The sequence below is a fragment of the Sinocyclocheilus rhinocerous genome, unplaced genomic scaffold (genome assembly GCF_001515625.1).
Source record: "Sinocyclocheilus rhinocerous isolate Xijiao unplaced genomic scaffold, SAMN03320098_v1.1 scaffold226, whole genome shotgun sequence".
NCBI classification, from domain to species: domain Eukaryota; kingdom Metazoa; phylum Chordata; class Actinopteri; order Cypriniformes; family Cyprinidae; genus Sinocyclocheilus; species Sinocyclocheilus rhinocerous.
In genome coordinates, this window is record NW_015631726.1 from 122827 (window position 1) to 138550 (window position 15724).

A 15724-nucleotide genomic window follows, 5' to 3' on the forward strand; every position below is an offset into this window, starting at 1 on the left:
CATAATAAAAGCTCCGCTGCTTTCGAACCGTGTGTCGCGCTGGTTCAGCGGCCTCGTTTCGCTTCGACGGCTTTCAGCCTCACCCTGCTTCATTCTACTACGTTAATAAATCATTAGCTCATCCATGAACATGATTTCTGCCCTTGTCCTGTCGGATTGCATCGGCTGTGGGGATGAAGACGACAACTCCCATGATTCCACATTCAGTCACGGCGTCATCAAACTACGCCTTTGCCTCTTTTTATATTTTGAATACGCGCCCTCTAGCGGCGAAAATTACATATTGTGCCTTTAACTGGCCCACAAGCTTGGATGGATGGACAGATGACTGACCTTCAACATTCACTGACCTTCAAAAACATGAACACATACACAATAATTTTCTCTTTTTAAGGCTTTGGTAAGCTACAACGATGACCCTGTGGATAGAGACTTAATGGGACAATTAAGGAAAACACAACTGATTCCAGTAAAATTACAATTAACGTTTTGGCAGCAGCGCTGTGAGTGAAATGATGGCTGTCTGTGGAATGACATCTATTAATCAAGCAGATTGAGAAGTGGATAATTGGAGTGATTGGAAGAAATCCTGAGGCTGATTGCACACGCTCTTACCATCTGAGTGACGCAGAAGCAGTGCTTGAAGTTGTGGAAGGGGATGTTATTGTAGTGTCGGTACACTTCATAAAGGAACTGCTGCAGCACATCCAGCTCAATGTTAAAGGTGGAGATGAAGTCCAGGTCTGTGTACATCACCTGGAGCAGCACCATGATCTCAGCGTCCTCCCATTGCCTACAACAGCACAAAATCTTAATTTTCCTTAGACGGAATCATATCTTGTTGTATTAATCTGAAGCTGAAGCCTGGTTTCAACAAGTCCACTCGGAAGACTATTGCATTAATGAACATGGAGCTCCAGCCCTTTGCTCACAAGAAGTGCTTTTGATTTGTAAACCTCAAGCAGGACCATTGAAATTAATATGAGGCCCTTCGGGAAGATGAAAGGCCTGATCTCTGCCATGTTCTTTATGCTTAATTTAGAAGTGCTGTGCTTTGCTACACTAACAATTTCCTATTCATGTTTGACAGGTGCAGGACTTTGATGTGGCTGCAGCTAGCTACTGTGAAGACTCCTGTTTTTCCATTTATTTAGAAAAAAACAAGTCATATCCGGGTTAAATATTTACATGAAATTGTCAAAACTATTAAAAGAAATAAAAGAAAGTGTATGTGCATTTCTGTTAGCATGCTTTGTTTTGTGAAAAACTTACCAGTTATCAAAGGTTGGTGTTTTAAGATACTGTCTCACCTCTTCAGAAACCTCCAGAGAACTAGAGAAAATAAATCAGAAGCAATTATTTATTTTATTTTATTTTCACATTAGATTTTAAATAATGAATTTTGGGAATGTCACCTCATTTGGAGGAACTTTTGCCTGACGTGCTCACACTCTTCTCGGGTCTTGCGCAGGGTTCTTTTATGGTAGAAAGGGGAGGGCTTGTGGGTGCCTTCTGATATGTCTTTAAACAGTCCCAACCAGCTCAGGTGCTCAACACTCTAAAGAGAAAGACATCATGTTATAGGGCTAGAAATATGCATGTACTTGGTAAATGTTCCTTATGTTTACTGATAGAGATAGTAAAGTCCTTAATTTCAAAATAAAATAAAAAACAATAAGAAAAGAAAGAAATACAAAACACACAAAATAAATATTACATATAAACACTGCCAACAACAAGTTTGGAATAATTAATATTTTTTTATATTTTTTGAAGAAGTTATATGCTCACCAAGGCTGCATTTATTTGAACAAAAATGCAGTGAAAACAGTAATATTGCAAAATATTATTCAGATGTAAAAGGACTACTTTCTATTTTAGTATATTTTAAAATATAATTTATTCCTGTGATGGCAAAGCTAAAATTTTAGCATCATTACTCCAGTCTTCAGTGTCATATGATCCTCCAGAAATCATTCTAAAATGCCGATTTGGTGCTCAGTTATTATAAACAATCATTGGTGCTCAATTATTAATAATGGTTCTTATTATTATCAATGCTGAAAACAAATTTTGCTGTGTAAAATATTTCTGTAGAAACAAAAAAATTGTATATATTTTTTTTTCAGAATTCTTTGATGAATAGAAAGTTCAATGAACAGCATTTTATGGAAATATATATATATATATATATAAATAATTTTTGTAACATCATTAATGTCTTTGCTGTCACTTTTGATCAACTGAATGCATTCTTGTTTCCCTTAAAATATTAAAAATAATGAAAATATTTAGCTATATATGGAATCCATTAAATTCCCGGTGCAGATGAAAAATCTCAAACGCAGTAGTTCAGTGTTCATACCTCCAGTTTCTCTCTGAATGACTCCACCTGTCTCTTCATCTCATACACAATGGCAGGTGTCTCTGCTGCTTCAGTTAGGATTCTTTTCTCCAGGCTCTGTAACCTGTTTAATTTTTGGGGTTAAATAAGAGCCAGAGTTTGTGGCACATATAAAATGCAATTTTGTGCTAGATTTCTGTTGGCCATGAATCATGACTCTTCTTGTGCTACCGTCACAGACAAGTGTGATTTCTTATTTCTTTAAGGTAGTAGGACGTTTTAAGAATGCATACTACTTTTATGGCTATTAAATATCACCAAAATGAAAATTCTGATTTAATTTGCCATACAGAAAGTGTGCATTTTAAATATGTCCCAACGTTACCTTTTCTCCATAGAAGAGAGGTCAAATCCCAGAGCAACAGCCAGATCTGAACCTAAAAGATAGAGTTCAACATGATCCAAATGGTCATGTGTGACATTTATCACATTTATGTTTATTCATAACTTTATCAATACAGTAGTGCTAAGGTGGAGAATACCTAACAGCTCACTGTTACAGTCTGCAGCGACCACTTCCAGTTTATAACAGGAGTGTGGACTATTTGGGGCCAGTTGTGGGGAAATATTAATGATATTGCCTTTAGTATTATAGAGTTTTAAGATGTCATGAGGTCCAGCCTCAGCTGCTGCTCGGAAAAGATCTGTGATGCAAACACACACACAAACATTTATCATTAATGTTAATGTTGCAGATATACTTCATCATCACATTTCTCATCTTCATAACTGAGGTACATGGAAATTAATGCACTTTAATATGAGTGATTAATGCTGAAAACGCCATATGTTTCCTTTAGTCCACTGCTTGGCACTTGAAGACTGACTGACTGTCAGCACCACCTGTGACTCAAGCTGTCTAACTGAAGTATGACGGTTTATTTGTTTCTGACTCACAATCTGTGACTACAAATTCACCCATGCACATTGAGTCAGTATGGAAGATATAAAGTTAATTAGTGGCCTGCGAGTTCTCTAGAGAACTGGAGTCTTATATCAAAAAAATAAAGATTAAAAAATGAGATCATCTTGTTATGTTGTATTAGCTATCCAGGTCAACAGAATAGCTCTTCATAAGGGCTCGCTGTAATTGAGAGGACCTGATTAAAGAAACCTGGCTGTTGTCAGTGCCCTTGAGAATGAGAACAGTCCTCAAGCTTGTTTTCTGCAGAATAAATGCTAATGAGGGCAGAGAACCAATTTGGTCATTACAAAAACCCCTTTTCATAGAAGAAATTCTATTTGATGTTGATACACGAATTAAAGACAAACCCCTTTTTACCTGAAAATTTTATATATTGAATAATTTACATTACGTAAATGTAATTTAAAGTTAATTTTAATCAACTTTATTTATTATTGTTATTGGTTCAGCAGTTAAACATTCATCTCATTTCAGTGTTATATTTCTGTGTGCACATCAAAAACTTTATATAAATATTACTAAATATTATACATTTGATATAAAAGTATATAATTCTAGTTAGACTAGAAGAAAATATAATTTGAGACAATCCTTACCTTTAACATCTTGTGCAGGACAGTCAATGGAAAATTCAGCTTGTTCTGGTCTTCCATTCACAGTAAAATAAATGATTTTAGTTGCCATGTCAGGTGATAATCTGCTGCACTCTCACCTTCGCTGATCGACGTGTGTGTACAGTGTTACATCAGTGATTCAACCTATCATTCATTCAAAACCCCCCACCGTTTTTAAACCATCTGTGTGGGGTCCACCCCCTTCATCCTCAACCCTGCTCTGTATTTCTGTTAATATGGATACAAGCTAATATTTCCTTAAATTTATCTTAAAAGTTATTCATTTTGCACCTGATTTAGTTTTTATTAAATGTATTTTTAATTAAATGACAACAATTAGTATTAATAATGGTTTTGTTTTTTTTGCAATTAGTAAAATGATGAACTAGCTTATGGAGGACGAAACCTGCAAAAACAATAAATAAATAAATACACAAATAAATAAATAAATATGCAAATAAATAAATAAATGTCTGTATAAATACACAAATTATTGTTTAAATACATATAGAAATAATTAAACGTGATTAAAGTAGGCCAATAAATTAAATAAATTGGTGGACAAATGGAAAATGTTTAAGGAAATGCTAAACTCATCCTAACTAGTATGTTTATGTTTATGCAATTAAGGGCTATGTAAGCATTAATATTTTACTTTGACCACTTAAAATATTTTATGATTTAGCTCTCTCATGATTATAACTACAAAACTAACCCTATGAAAAAGTGTAAGATAATAATCAGTCACCTTGACTGATGAAGTTAATACGCATGCGCAGGCAAACGCTCAAGCGCGCCACACACGATCCTCCTACTCTTGCATAATTGACACTCTCTCATTAGCATGTTGCGCAGAGGGAAAAAAAAAGTGGAACTACATTCAGAAATAAATGAGTGATCAAAGGAAAATATTTAGGATGAGTTGAGCATTTCCTTAAACATTTTCCATTTGCCCACCAATTTATTTTATTTATTTGCCTACTTTCATCACATGTATAATTATTTATTTATGTATTTAAACAAGAATACGTGTATTTATGCACACATTTATTTATTTATTTGTGTATTTATTTATTTATTTATTGTTTTTGCAGGTTTCGTCCTCCATAGTAGCGTGAACAAGCAAAGTAAAAACACACTGCCAGTCAGGCAAACGTTAACCAAACAATAAAGTTTTAGTAGTAGTAGTAGTAGTATTTTAATTTAAGTAGATGAAAAATATTAATTATTTAAAACATAACTATAAAATAGCAACCTATGTTGTCAACATATATCATAAGAACAATGAGAGCAATGAATAAAAATGATTTTATTTAAAAAGGTAAATATCGTGGACTTCTATTTTGTAGTGAACTTTTATTGTGAATTGTCTTCTTGAACCTTAGCTGCTTCCTGAACGGAAATAGAATTACAAGTTCCTCTAAGCAAGTCTGAAATTCAGGTTTTAATCTGGAAAAAGGTTATTGCAGAATGGCAAATAAAGTGGGACAACAACGAAAAGGGTAGATTTCTCTACAATTTAGTTAACAAAGTGAAGTAAAAAAATAAGACATATTGGTAAAACAAGGAAAGAAGAGGTTGTCTATAATAGACAAGAATTGTTGGGAAATTCCAATCTTAATAGTACACTCAAAATATTAGGGAAGCATCCAAATGGACTATGTGAACAATGCAAAGTAGAAGAAACAGTAACCCATGCAATTCTTGAATGTAAGAAATATGAGGAAGAAAGAAGTAATATGATAGTTGAAATCAGTAAGAATGGAATTCAGGTGGTACATTTTAAATCTTTAATAAAATGGGCATGTGAAATAAATAGTAAAGCTTTCTTTAATTTTAATTTAATTTAATTTAATTTTAAATTTTAAACATTTTTTAATTTTAATTTACTTTTTTTATTTATTTAATTTTTAAGGACGGGATTAAAGGCAGAGTAAGGGATTTCTGGTATCCAATGTTGATATTTGAAATCACCAAAACAAACACGCCCCTACCCCAAAAGGGTCTTGCCCCTATTTTGATAGCTCCGCCCCACATATACGTACGCAACCCAGGCAACGATTAGTTCTGTGAAACAAAGCAAAACCAATGTTACACCGTGTCTACGGACGTAAGCGGCGCGGCTCAACAAATCCCGACAGAAAACTGCTGCCGGGTTTCCTGAACGAAGCACAACGTGGTTTTAGGAGAGATAGCACGACACTTAGTCCGAAACGTATAGATATATTTATTTTAGCAATCTTATATTTAATCATGACAGAAGGCAAATCATCAGAGAAGCCGGCGAAAAACCTACTGGCTCTGAATCCAAAGGAGGAAGCAGAGTTTCAGAAGAAGGTTCAGCAAGTAAAGAATCGTCCTAAAACGGTATGACGACTGACCATGTGGCTCGAGTTCAGCCCAACCATCATTTATCTTCACGTTGAAAAATTATTTGTTACATACATTTGACATTTATTTAGTTATCTTTGTTAGAAAAAAATTGTTATTTGAATAGAAGAAACCTCTTTATTCGACACTAATTTGTTCTACAAAGCTTGCACGTTCTTCAATTTTGTTTGACGTTTTTCTGTTTAACGTTAGTTGACTTGCATATTTTATTATTTTGAGCTGAATATAATATTAATTATATTCCCTCAGGGTCAGTCGCTTTCTCCTGGAGTGCTTTATGTTGGCCATCTGCCTCGAGGATTGTTTGAACCCCAGTTAAAATCTTACTTTAAACAGTTTGGCAAAGTCACACGAATAAGAGTTTCCAGGAGTAAAAAGGTATGACGTTCTTGTAGTATACAATGAGTTGGGTTAGTGCACTGTATTTATAACACAATCTATTCATAAATTATATATTAAAAGTATTAATGAAGTGGCTGAATAGAAATCCTAAAGGAATTCTGATGGAATTTCTATAATTTTTTTAAAACTAATTTGAGAGTTCTAATAGAAATTCCATAAATAAACGCATAAGATCCTCTTGGATTCAGTTAACTCAATAAGGCCCTATTGATTTTAAAGGGGTGATATGATGCGATTTCAATTTTTCCTTTCTCTTTGGAGTGTTACAAGCTCTTGGTGCATAAAGAAGATCTGTAAAGTTGCAAAGACTAAAGTCTCAAATCCAAAGAGATATTCTTTATAAAAGTTAAGAGTGCCCTCCGGCCGTTCCTCACTCCAGCTCCGGCCTCTGCTCACTCTAGCCCCCGGCCTCTCCTCACTCTAGCCCCCGGCCTCCGCTCACTCTAGCCCTCCGGCCTTTAGCAGCATCATATGACCCCTTTAAGAGGAATAAAGAAAACATGTTTGATCCCATAGGGATGGCTTCCAAATATTTTCAAATAAAAAAGACTTTAAAATTTGGGATGTTTGCTTGTATGTACATATAATTTATATGTTTAACATAATAATGGCACAATCTGAAAATTATCTTTGGCATTTGTTGCTTTGGATAAGATAATTGTGCAGACAGCAATAAGGTACATTTTGCTTATCGCCAACTCTGTTGTTGTGCAATAAAACCAATGTGCCAACACTGTAAACACATAAGAGTCATACTAGTGGATAATACCTTGCTTTAAAGATTATAATGCAAGTATTATTAAACTCTCATCTTTCACAGACTGGAAGGAGCAAAGGCTATGGATTTGTGGAGTTTGAGTGTGATGAGGTGGCTAAGATTGTGGCTGAGACCATGAACAACTATCTTATTGGAGAACGGCTCATAAAGTGTGAGTTGATAGTGTAAAGGATTTTGCATGTATATTTTCTTACATAATATGTTGTCTAAACATTACTGTGTTTTGTCCTGTATAGGTCATGTGATGCCACCTGAGAAGGTCCATGAAAAACTATTTGTAGGTTCCAGGTTGGTCTTCAAGAAGCCAACGCAGCCTGCAGTTTCTCGTCATAACAAACAGCATGCGGAAGAAGATCTGAAGAAACTTGGTGCAAAGCTTTTAAGCAAAGAGTCTAAGCTACGCAAGAGACTGGCGGCAAAGGGCATCGACTACGATTTCCCAGGATTTGTAAGTACTATGTTGTTATTTTTAATCCGATAATTTAAAGGAATAGATTATCCAAAAATGAAAATTTGCTGAAAATTTACTCACCCTTAGGCTATCCAAGATGTAGATGGGTTTGTTTCTTCATCGGAACAGATTTGAAGAAATTTAGCTTTACATCACTTGCTCACCAATGGATCTTCTGCAGAGAATGGCTACCGTCAGAATGAGTCCAAACAGTTGATAAAAACATAATAATTCACATGGCTCCAGTCCATCACTTAATCTCAGTGAATTGAAAAGCTGCATGTTTGTGAATCCTCAAGGCGTTTTCTCTCATTTTGACCATCACTTCTGGTCAAACTAATAACCATAATAAGAGTCCATAGTAACACTTCCTCCAGTGAAACCAGGGTTAACAAGTGCTGTATTGCTAAACTTTTCTGAATCTGTTCCAAAGAAGAAACAAAGTTCTATGTGAATATTCAGCTAATTTTTATTCTTGGGTGAACTACTCCTTTAAAATGCTTTGTGTTGTATTTTAGTTTGACCATGTTGTCTTTTTTTTTTTCTTTTTTCAGGCAGCTCAGATTCCTGCCAAGAAAGCCCAATCTGAAGCCGATGTTTCAGTATGCAGTGAGGTAAGATTAATAGGGGTGTAACGGTTCACGAAATTCACGCTTCGGTTCGATACGACACAGTGGTGTCACGGTTCGGTACGGGGGTAATTGGTTACGTCGCAATGTTGGAAATATTTCTGTTTTAAACCATGAAGGCAAGCCAATGGATATCACACACAAGCAACGTGCAAACTTTGCGCAGGAGTTGTGCCGGTGAACGTCTTAATCTCAGTCAATTCACTATGCAAAAAGTGAAAGTAACAACGAAATGACGGAGTAATGAATCTACTTCAACATATACTCATAATGGTCTATAGCTACCTGTTTTTATTTATTCCCTTAATATTTCTAATATTACATAGTGAAAAAAAATAAGAAGAAACATATTTCATGTTAAACGGGTTGTTTTTGAAAGTCGGTGCTCATTGATTTTTATTGTTGACTGCAGTGTTAATACTTTAATTGTAGGCCTATAAATCATTGTATAATAGACCGGTTTTAAAATACTTTTTTTTTTTTTTAAATTGAGTAAATATATAGCCTAATCTTGTTATCCTCGCAGCACGTCCGTTTTTTGGTAATTATTGCGGGTCAAATTAATTGTAATTTTAATTTAATAGACCTAATAAAAGTAACTTATTAATAATAATAATAATAATAGGCCTAATAAAAATAAGAATGTAACAGGCCTACATTAATTGGAAAAGCCAAATATCTTAATATTGCCAACGATTGATGTTTTTGACTATCTCTGGCTATCGTCGATACAAGATCATCGTCTTTCGACGCAACTCAGCTAGGGGAGGTTATCGTGGGGCAGACAGCACATTGCCTGTTACGTAATTTGGGCTGCCTTGTTGAGCACAGTGGCATTGAGAACATATTTCACAGACTTTAAGCTGTTTTATTTTCCAAATGTAATAGGATTAGTCCAACGAATCGAATCGTTCGGTTTGTAATGCGCACCGAACCAAAAGCCTCGTACCGAACGGATCAATACGAATGCGTGTATCATTACACCCCTAAAGATTAAGTATTTCAGTTAATTTTTTATGCATTTTTTCCACTGATTTTGTGGGCATATGCTGGGCACAGACTGAAAATTACCTCCGTTGTAACCATTGACTGAAGTAAGATTACTGTGCCGACAGAAACTGGTACATTTTAAGCTTATTGTCAGTCACTGTGACTGACAATGAAACCCATGTGCCAACATTTACCATAGAAAAGGACTAGGATATGTAATCTTATGCTACTAGTGTTTAAAAGACAATTTATTTGCATTTAGGATGTCACACCAGTGTGCACACCATCAGTTTTGGAGAGGAGGAAGTCGATCAGAGTTGAGGACGATGATGTTGATGACGAAATAGTCATCAAAGCCAAATCCGTTCCAGAAAACAGCGAGGATGTGAAAGATAGTGAGGAAGAGTCTGGTGAAGATGAAGAGGAGCATACGACTTAAAAGGAGAATTTAATGACTAATAAATACACTTCAAGCCCTATTTTAGATGGGACACTGGACTCACTGTTTGAGCCATTTGTATGCGATTAGATCAGTCCTCCCCTGTGGCTGGAGAAGAGGATCACAAACATTATCCTGATTATCAGGCATCTGTTTTGATGTGTGTTTTATGCAGATGTACCAATTACCTTTGTGGGGTACAATGTGGTCTCCCAGAGGTTGATAAAATCCGATTGACTGTGTAATACACAAAATATATATTGTGTTCATTTGAAAATTAAATGGTAGGATGGATGTCATTGTGTTTCTGACACATTATTTTGGTGTTATGTATTCTGTCCAGTGCTATCTTCAGACATATTGGTAAAACATGTGCTTAACCCACAAAAGGGGATCAAATAAATGTCTTTATTGCTTTTTAAAGCTATTTTGAGTAAACAATTTTTTGTGTAAATTGTCACTATGACAACTTGCCTGTAAGTTGAGGGGTGTTATGGAATAAATGGAGATCAATGGAAATGCATTTCAGGATAACCACTAGATGGAGCCAGGAGTCGTTTTTCATCGCTGTGAATTTAATATGGCAAGCCAATTATAACATTGTTTCTTAAAATGTATTAATATCTGTTTTACTAGCACATTTTAATTGCCTTAAGTGAACCAATATAATTAATATATTATTCAGTTTCATTAATCATTTTCTCTTTAATCACATTAATCACTTGTTTAATCTGATTTGCATTTACTTAAATAGTCTGAAATACGTTTGTATTATTTTGCTACTAGTCACTATCCTAGCTATTCTGTTAGTAATGGCAAATTGAGATTTTTTCCCCCTCAAACAGTTTAACTTTTTTTGCTGGTCTATCTATTGCAGTATATATACACTGCGTGCATAATTATTAGGCATGTTGATATTCTGATGATGTTTTTTATATAGTCTCAATCTCACTAGTTTCAATTGCTTTGTCATTTGCTAATCATATGATTGATTTCTGCATAGTTAAAATTATAAGGAAAGAAGATAAAATAAAGTTTACCAGATACAATTTAAATACATATTTGAGTAATTTCTAGTAACGAGTGTCTCTTAGCTAGTTGAAAAAAAGATGCTGTTTGCTATTGGATTACTTGTTAGCAATTAAAAACAAATAATAGATGTTAGTTTTCAGGAATCAATGTTAAAATAGCCTGCCATAAAGGTCATCGTTTTAGCTACACAAGGAAAAATGACCATGTGGCAGCGAGACAGAAGAACACCAGAGGATTTCTAATATGCGGGTGTAAACAACATATCTGTAGGCTAGTGTGTGGAAAAACATTCAAAATATATGAGCAAATATTGGTAATTACAAAGGTAAATGTGTTTATAGATGGAGAAATGACTCGCATATTGTACATACATAATAAAGGGGTACAAGCTAGCCGTTATGGCTAGTAGTCATAATGACATAAAATGAAACGTTTGTATCAAATCTGTAAGCGGATTTTACATTAATTCAGTAATAGAGCAGAGGTATTTAGCGCATGCGCATTCCAGCTCCATCATTGTGTCTACAGGAGCAGCACTAGAGAGACAAACCTCGTTTACATTTAATATCCCAACCCGTGTCATTTCACACAGAAACCACCGCTAGATTCGGCAGAGTGAGTATATAACCTATTATTTCAACCAAGCTTGTCGTTTACATGTACCGGTTTGATGTAAATCGCCGGAGTTTTGACAGTTTATTCGGTCGGCTAGTGAGAGCTAGCATAACCGGCTAAATGATCAATGAAAAAGAAACAAATTCATCAATATATGATATGAAAACAGTTGGCAATTAAATACTGGTAAGGATTTCAACATAAGGGGCTTGGTATTTGAATTGTTAACGTATATAAAAGACAATACGGTCTTTTAAAGCCTCCGGAGTAAAGCATCTCATTTAGGGTGAATGACAGATACTACGTGAGCGTCAATGTAAGTTAAATATATTTACAATGATGCACATGTAGGACCTGTCATTCACTTGAAATGACATTCTGTTTGAGTCTACTTGTTTTGATATATTTTTTTTCTTTATGTAGTACATCAGTTCTGTAGTATATACACGGTGATTTTGCTTTGAATTATAATCAGATGTCCACCCAGTTCTGGTGAGTATTTAGGTTACTGCATGATCGTTTTAGCTTGTGTACAGCAGGGTTAGTTTCTTTGCTAATTGTCCAGTTTTAAAATCGATTGATATGTTACTTTTTAAACACTAAAGAGATGAATTAAGCTGTAATTGGAGGCCTGTGATGTGTGGTTTGAGGGAGGCACAGGTAAATAATGCTTGCCATCATTGAATTACCATGTGTAGTGTGTGTGTAGTGTGTGTTTTACATTAAGGTGACATCACAGTTCATAAATGATGAACTCCTGTGATTCTGATCTATGGAGAATTAGGAGGCTAGGCAAGGTCTCCTCCCACCATTGTGTAGCTTAGATACATGAAGTACAGGCACAGATTTGTAATGCAAAAACAAAACCGCTTGTGACAGTGAAGAGAGAAAACACAAATACAGTGTGGACCAAATGTCTGAGATCACCAGTGAATCTTTCTTCTATTTTGCATTTTTCTAAATTTTATCATACTATTATCTGCATAATAATTTGCATGGAAAAAGTTGAATTTAAAAATGAGATTTCTTTAGATTTGTTTAAATTTGTTTATATTTGTTTAGATGAGCTGCATGAACTAGTTTGTGCAAAACCTAATGATCCATTTTATTTGACAGCGTTATAAAGAGCATCTTGTGTGCAGAATCTTAAATATCTCTTATTTATTTTACTTTAAAAAATTTCTTTCTTTTTATAAATGTATTTATTAGTAGTATTATTGTATTTATTTTACATTATTTTACATTAGTTTGGGATCCAGAAACTGATATTTTAAGTCTCAGACTTTCATTTTGTACTCCACTGTACACACACACACACACATTAACTACCTCAGTGACCAGTACATTCATCATTTTCAGTGTTCTGCTTTGATCAATGGACAATGTATCTTTTGCTTATTTCATGAAGTCTTTCAGAAAAATTGGAGTCCGGGCATCAGGTAATCTGCTTATCAGAGTAATACACTTTGCGGTGACCAACTGTGATTGCAGCCAGATTATTCCCATGATGCCTTAACAGATTTTTGTCTCAATGCAGTTGGGAGGCAAGTATCCTAGTGATGGCATTACTGCTGTGTAACACAGTCATGACTTTGTTATCTAGTAGTTTAGTAGCTGTATGGACTGCTGTTGTGGTGCTTTTATGGTGTTTTTTCCTTTTTGTTTAACATTAAATTGGTTAAAAATGACATAGAGACGAGTTAATTTTTAGGGTGAACTACCCCTTTAATATGAGTGGAATTTCTCTCTTGCTGTATCCCTCAAAGCCGTGCAGCTGATGTGTGGTCAGCAAATAACTAGTTAAGAGAATGCAAGCCGGACTTTGAGTTATGTCACCATCAAATGGCTTTTCTGCTTTTCTCGTAAGTGGCTGCTGATCTGAGCTGACAAAAATGCAGGTCCAGCCACACTGGCATTTGATATCCAGAGGTGGTGCTCGGCTAACAGTTCTCTTTTCTCATCCTGAGCAGGGAGGACCTCTGAATTATGAAGCAATGCTCCGCTGGACCCTCTCTCTCCTGCTTTAGTTACGACAACTCCTGCCGCTCCACCGCAACCAAAAGCGCTTCTGCCGCTGCTAGTGGTTTGGCTGCCTCCTAAAGGGACAAAAAGGAGAATTCACAGTCCTCATCAGCTGTTGTCTAGTCACATATGGTGCATCGTTTGCATTCCCGAGTCGACATCCCTACCGCTCAGCTTCTTGCCAGCCTGTGGCACTCATAGTGTTCATCAACACAGGATATTAATAAAATAAAATAAGCGTGTGCTCTTGTTTTGCCTGGATTGTACACGCTAAAGGCCTATTTTTTTATTTCGTTTTTCCTCTCCACTGCCACACGGGTGGTGGCAGGACATCATAGGCCATGGAGCCCAATATAGAGTACTGTCTGACCCAGGTTCTACAGAAGGATGTGGCCCGCAGGTTGCAGATGGGTCCGGAGCTCATCGACTACATCACAGATGCTGACAAGTGTCACGACCTGGAGAGTGACCAGACTGCACTGGATAAAATGGTGGACGGTATCGCCACCTCTTGGGTTAACTCCAGCAACTTCAAGGTAAGAGGCTTTTTTATAACATTTAGATGCTTAACCATAATTTTCTGCAGGTTTGAATGGCAGTAAAGGGTGCAGGGTGGTGTTTCAATTGGATTGGGTATTATGGGTTCTAAAGCAAGGGCCTTTCTTTTGGAATTCTCCTTCAGGCAGTTGTCTGGCATAGAATTGAGGGCCTGAATCGATCCCTTGAGCGAAACAGAGCAGGCTTTTGAGGTCACTGGAACATTTACAGCCCTTCATGTTGACATATTTCAAGATCAGACACAATGAGAGACTTCACTTTGTGTCCACGTCTTTAGATGAAGATTAAAGCATTCATTCACCCAGAAATGGAAATATGGTCATCATTTGTTCACCCTCATGTTGTTCCAAACCTGTATGACTTACTTCTGTTGAACACACAAAATGATAGTTTAGTTAAATGTCTATGCATTTGTTTTCTGTGTAGTTACATCTAATGCAAAAAGGTTTTCATAGTTCCTCATGGAAGAAAGTACGTCCTTTTGGATTGAAGTGAAGATCAGAAATAACGTATTTATTTATTTGCAGACCTGGGCCTGATTTTTTTTATTAAAATATCCAAAAACCACTAGAACAGTGTTATATATTTTGCTGACTTGTGTACTTACATTATCCCAAATGTTTGGAAGAATGTTTAAATCCAGAGAAATAAGCAATTTTAACTAGTGACACGGAGCGTGTCCATAGTGTCATTGTGTCGCCTGCCAATGACGTCATAACCCCTCGATTTCCGGTTTTGTTTTGTAGAAAACATGGAAACTCCAAAGACGCTTTAATATGTTGTGCGTTTTAATAGACCGGTGACGACCGCACAGAGTAGCATTATAACAGAACTTTCAAATGTATCTAGTATGATAAAACAGCGATGTTTTACCCCACATACTCGCGGAAGGATAAATAAGTGTCCTACAATATCAAACGCTAACACTGGCAATTAATGGAGATAGTGTTTAATGGGAATCATGCCAAAATCCTCTTAAGAGGCATCCATGTGAGATTTGTATTTCAAATATTTCTGCTTGACCTTATAGCATTGCAGTGCTGAGCCGACTGTTTTTTTGTTTTGTTTTTTTTGTTCTGCATAGGTTTTGTTGATTGTTGTGTATTTTTTGACAGTGTTCAGAGCCTGTTTATCTTTGATGTCACTTCCTTGAGCATCTTGTAAACATAGAGTAGCTGTTATGTCAAGCGGTTGGCGTCATGAAGCTTAGCTCTGCTGTGTTTTGTATATATTTTAATGCTGTGACATCATGAATGTAGTGTGAATTCTTCTTGTGAGAAGCCTAATGCTGAAGGTCGCAGGTCAGCTCAAGGTTTTGCAGTCACATGATTTGAACGTTAGATTGAACGACACTAGAATCACATTTTTCATGAATGACCTCATTTGAACCAATCTGAAGGATGATTCTTTCATAAAGTCTCATGTTTCAGCCAGTTGCTGTGTGATTCCATGAATGGATAATATTTCCTTACAG

At 35.8% G+C, this 15724-nt stretch overlaps 3 protein-coding genes across 14 annotated transcripts in view; 2 read left to right on the forward strand and 1 right to left on the reverse strand.

The window, feature by feature from the left end:
• LOC107741933 (high affinity cGMP-specific 3',5'-cyclic phosphodiesterase 9A-like) overlaps window positions 1–4013 on the reverse strand; it is an 8587-nt gene extending 4574 nt beyond the window's left edge. Inside the window, exons 1-7 of the mRNA XM_016554752.1 lie at window positions 3926–4013; window positions 2887–3048; window positions 2730–2781; window positions 2366–2468; window positions 1416–1558; window positions 1273–1332; window positions 616–793 (exon numbers count right to left, since the gene is read on the reverse strand). Coding sequence (XP_016410238.1) covers window positions 616–793; window positions 1273–1332; window positions 1416–1558; window positions 2366–2468; window positions 2730–2781; window positions 2887–3048; window positions 3926–4013 — 786 coding nt within the window. The remainder of the gene's footprint in view (window positions 1–615; window positions 794–1272; window positions 1333–1415; window positions 1559–2365; window positions 2469–2729; window positions 2782–2886; window positions 3049–3925) is intronic.
• A 2074-nt stretch (window positions 4014–6087) lies between these two features.
• Window positions 6088–10451, forward strand: LOC107741903 (MKI67 FHA domain-interacting nucleolar phosphoprotein). The gene is made up of 6 exons (XM_016554698.1): window positions 6088–6310; window positions 6584–6712; window positions 7557–7665; window positions 7751–7962; window positions 8520–8579; window positions 9847–10451. Exons 1-6 carry the CDS (start codon window positions 6197–6199, stop codon window positions 10021–10023), a joined length of 801 nt encoding a protein of 266 aa, XP_016410184.1. The 5' UTR covers window positions 6088–6196; the 3' UTR covers window positions 10024–10451.
• Window positions 10452–11521: 1070 nt separating this feature from the next.
• The window catches only part of LOC107741904 (CLIP-associating protein 1-like), an 85785-nt gene continuing 81582 nt past the window's right edge, over window positions 11522–15724 (forward strand). For 10 of the 12 annotated variants that reach the window (XM_016554700.1, XM_016554706.1, XM_016554701.1 and 7 more), the window contains exons 1-2: window positions 11522–11670; window positions 13641–14228. In XM_016554700.1, coding sequence (XP_016410186.1) covers window positions 14034–14228 — 195 coding nt within the window. In that variant the 5' untranslated portion in view covers window positions 11522–11670; window positions 13641–14033. The remainder of the gene's footprint in view (window positions 11671–13640; window positions 14229–15724) is intronic. The other 2 variants (XM_016554708.1, XM_016554711.1) reach the window with 1 other exon arrangement.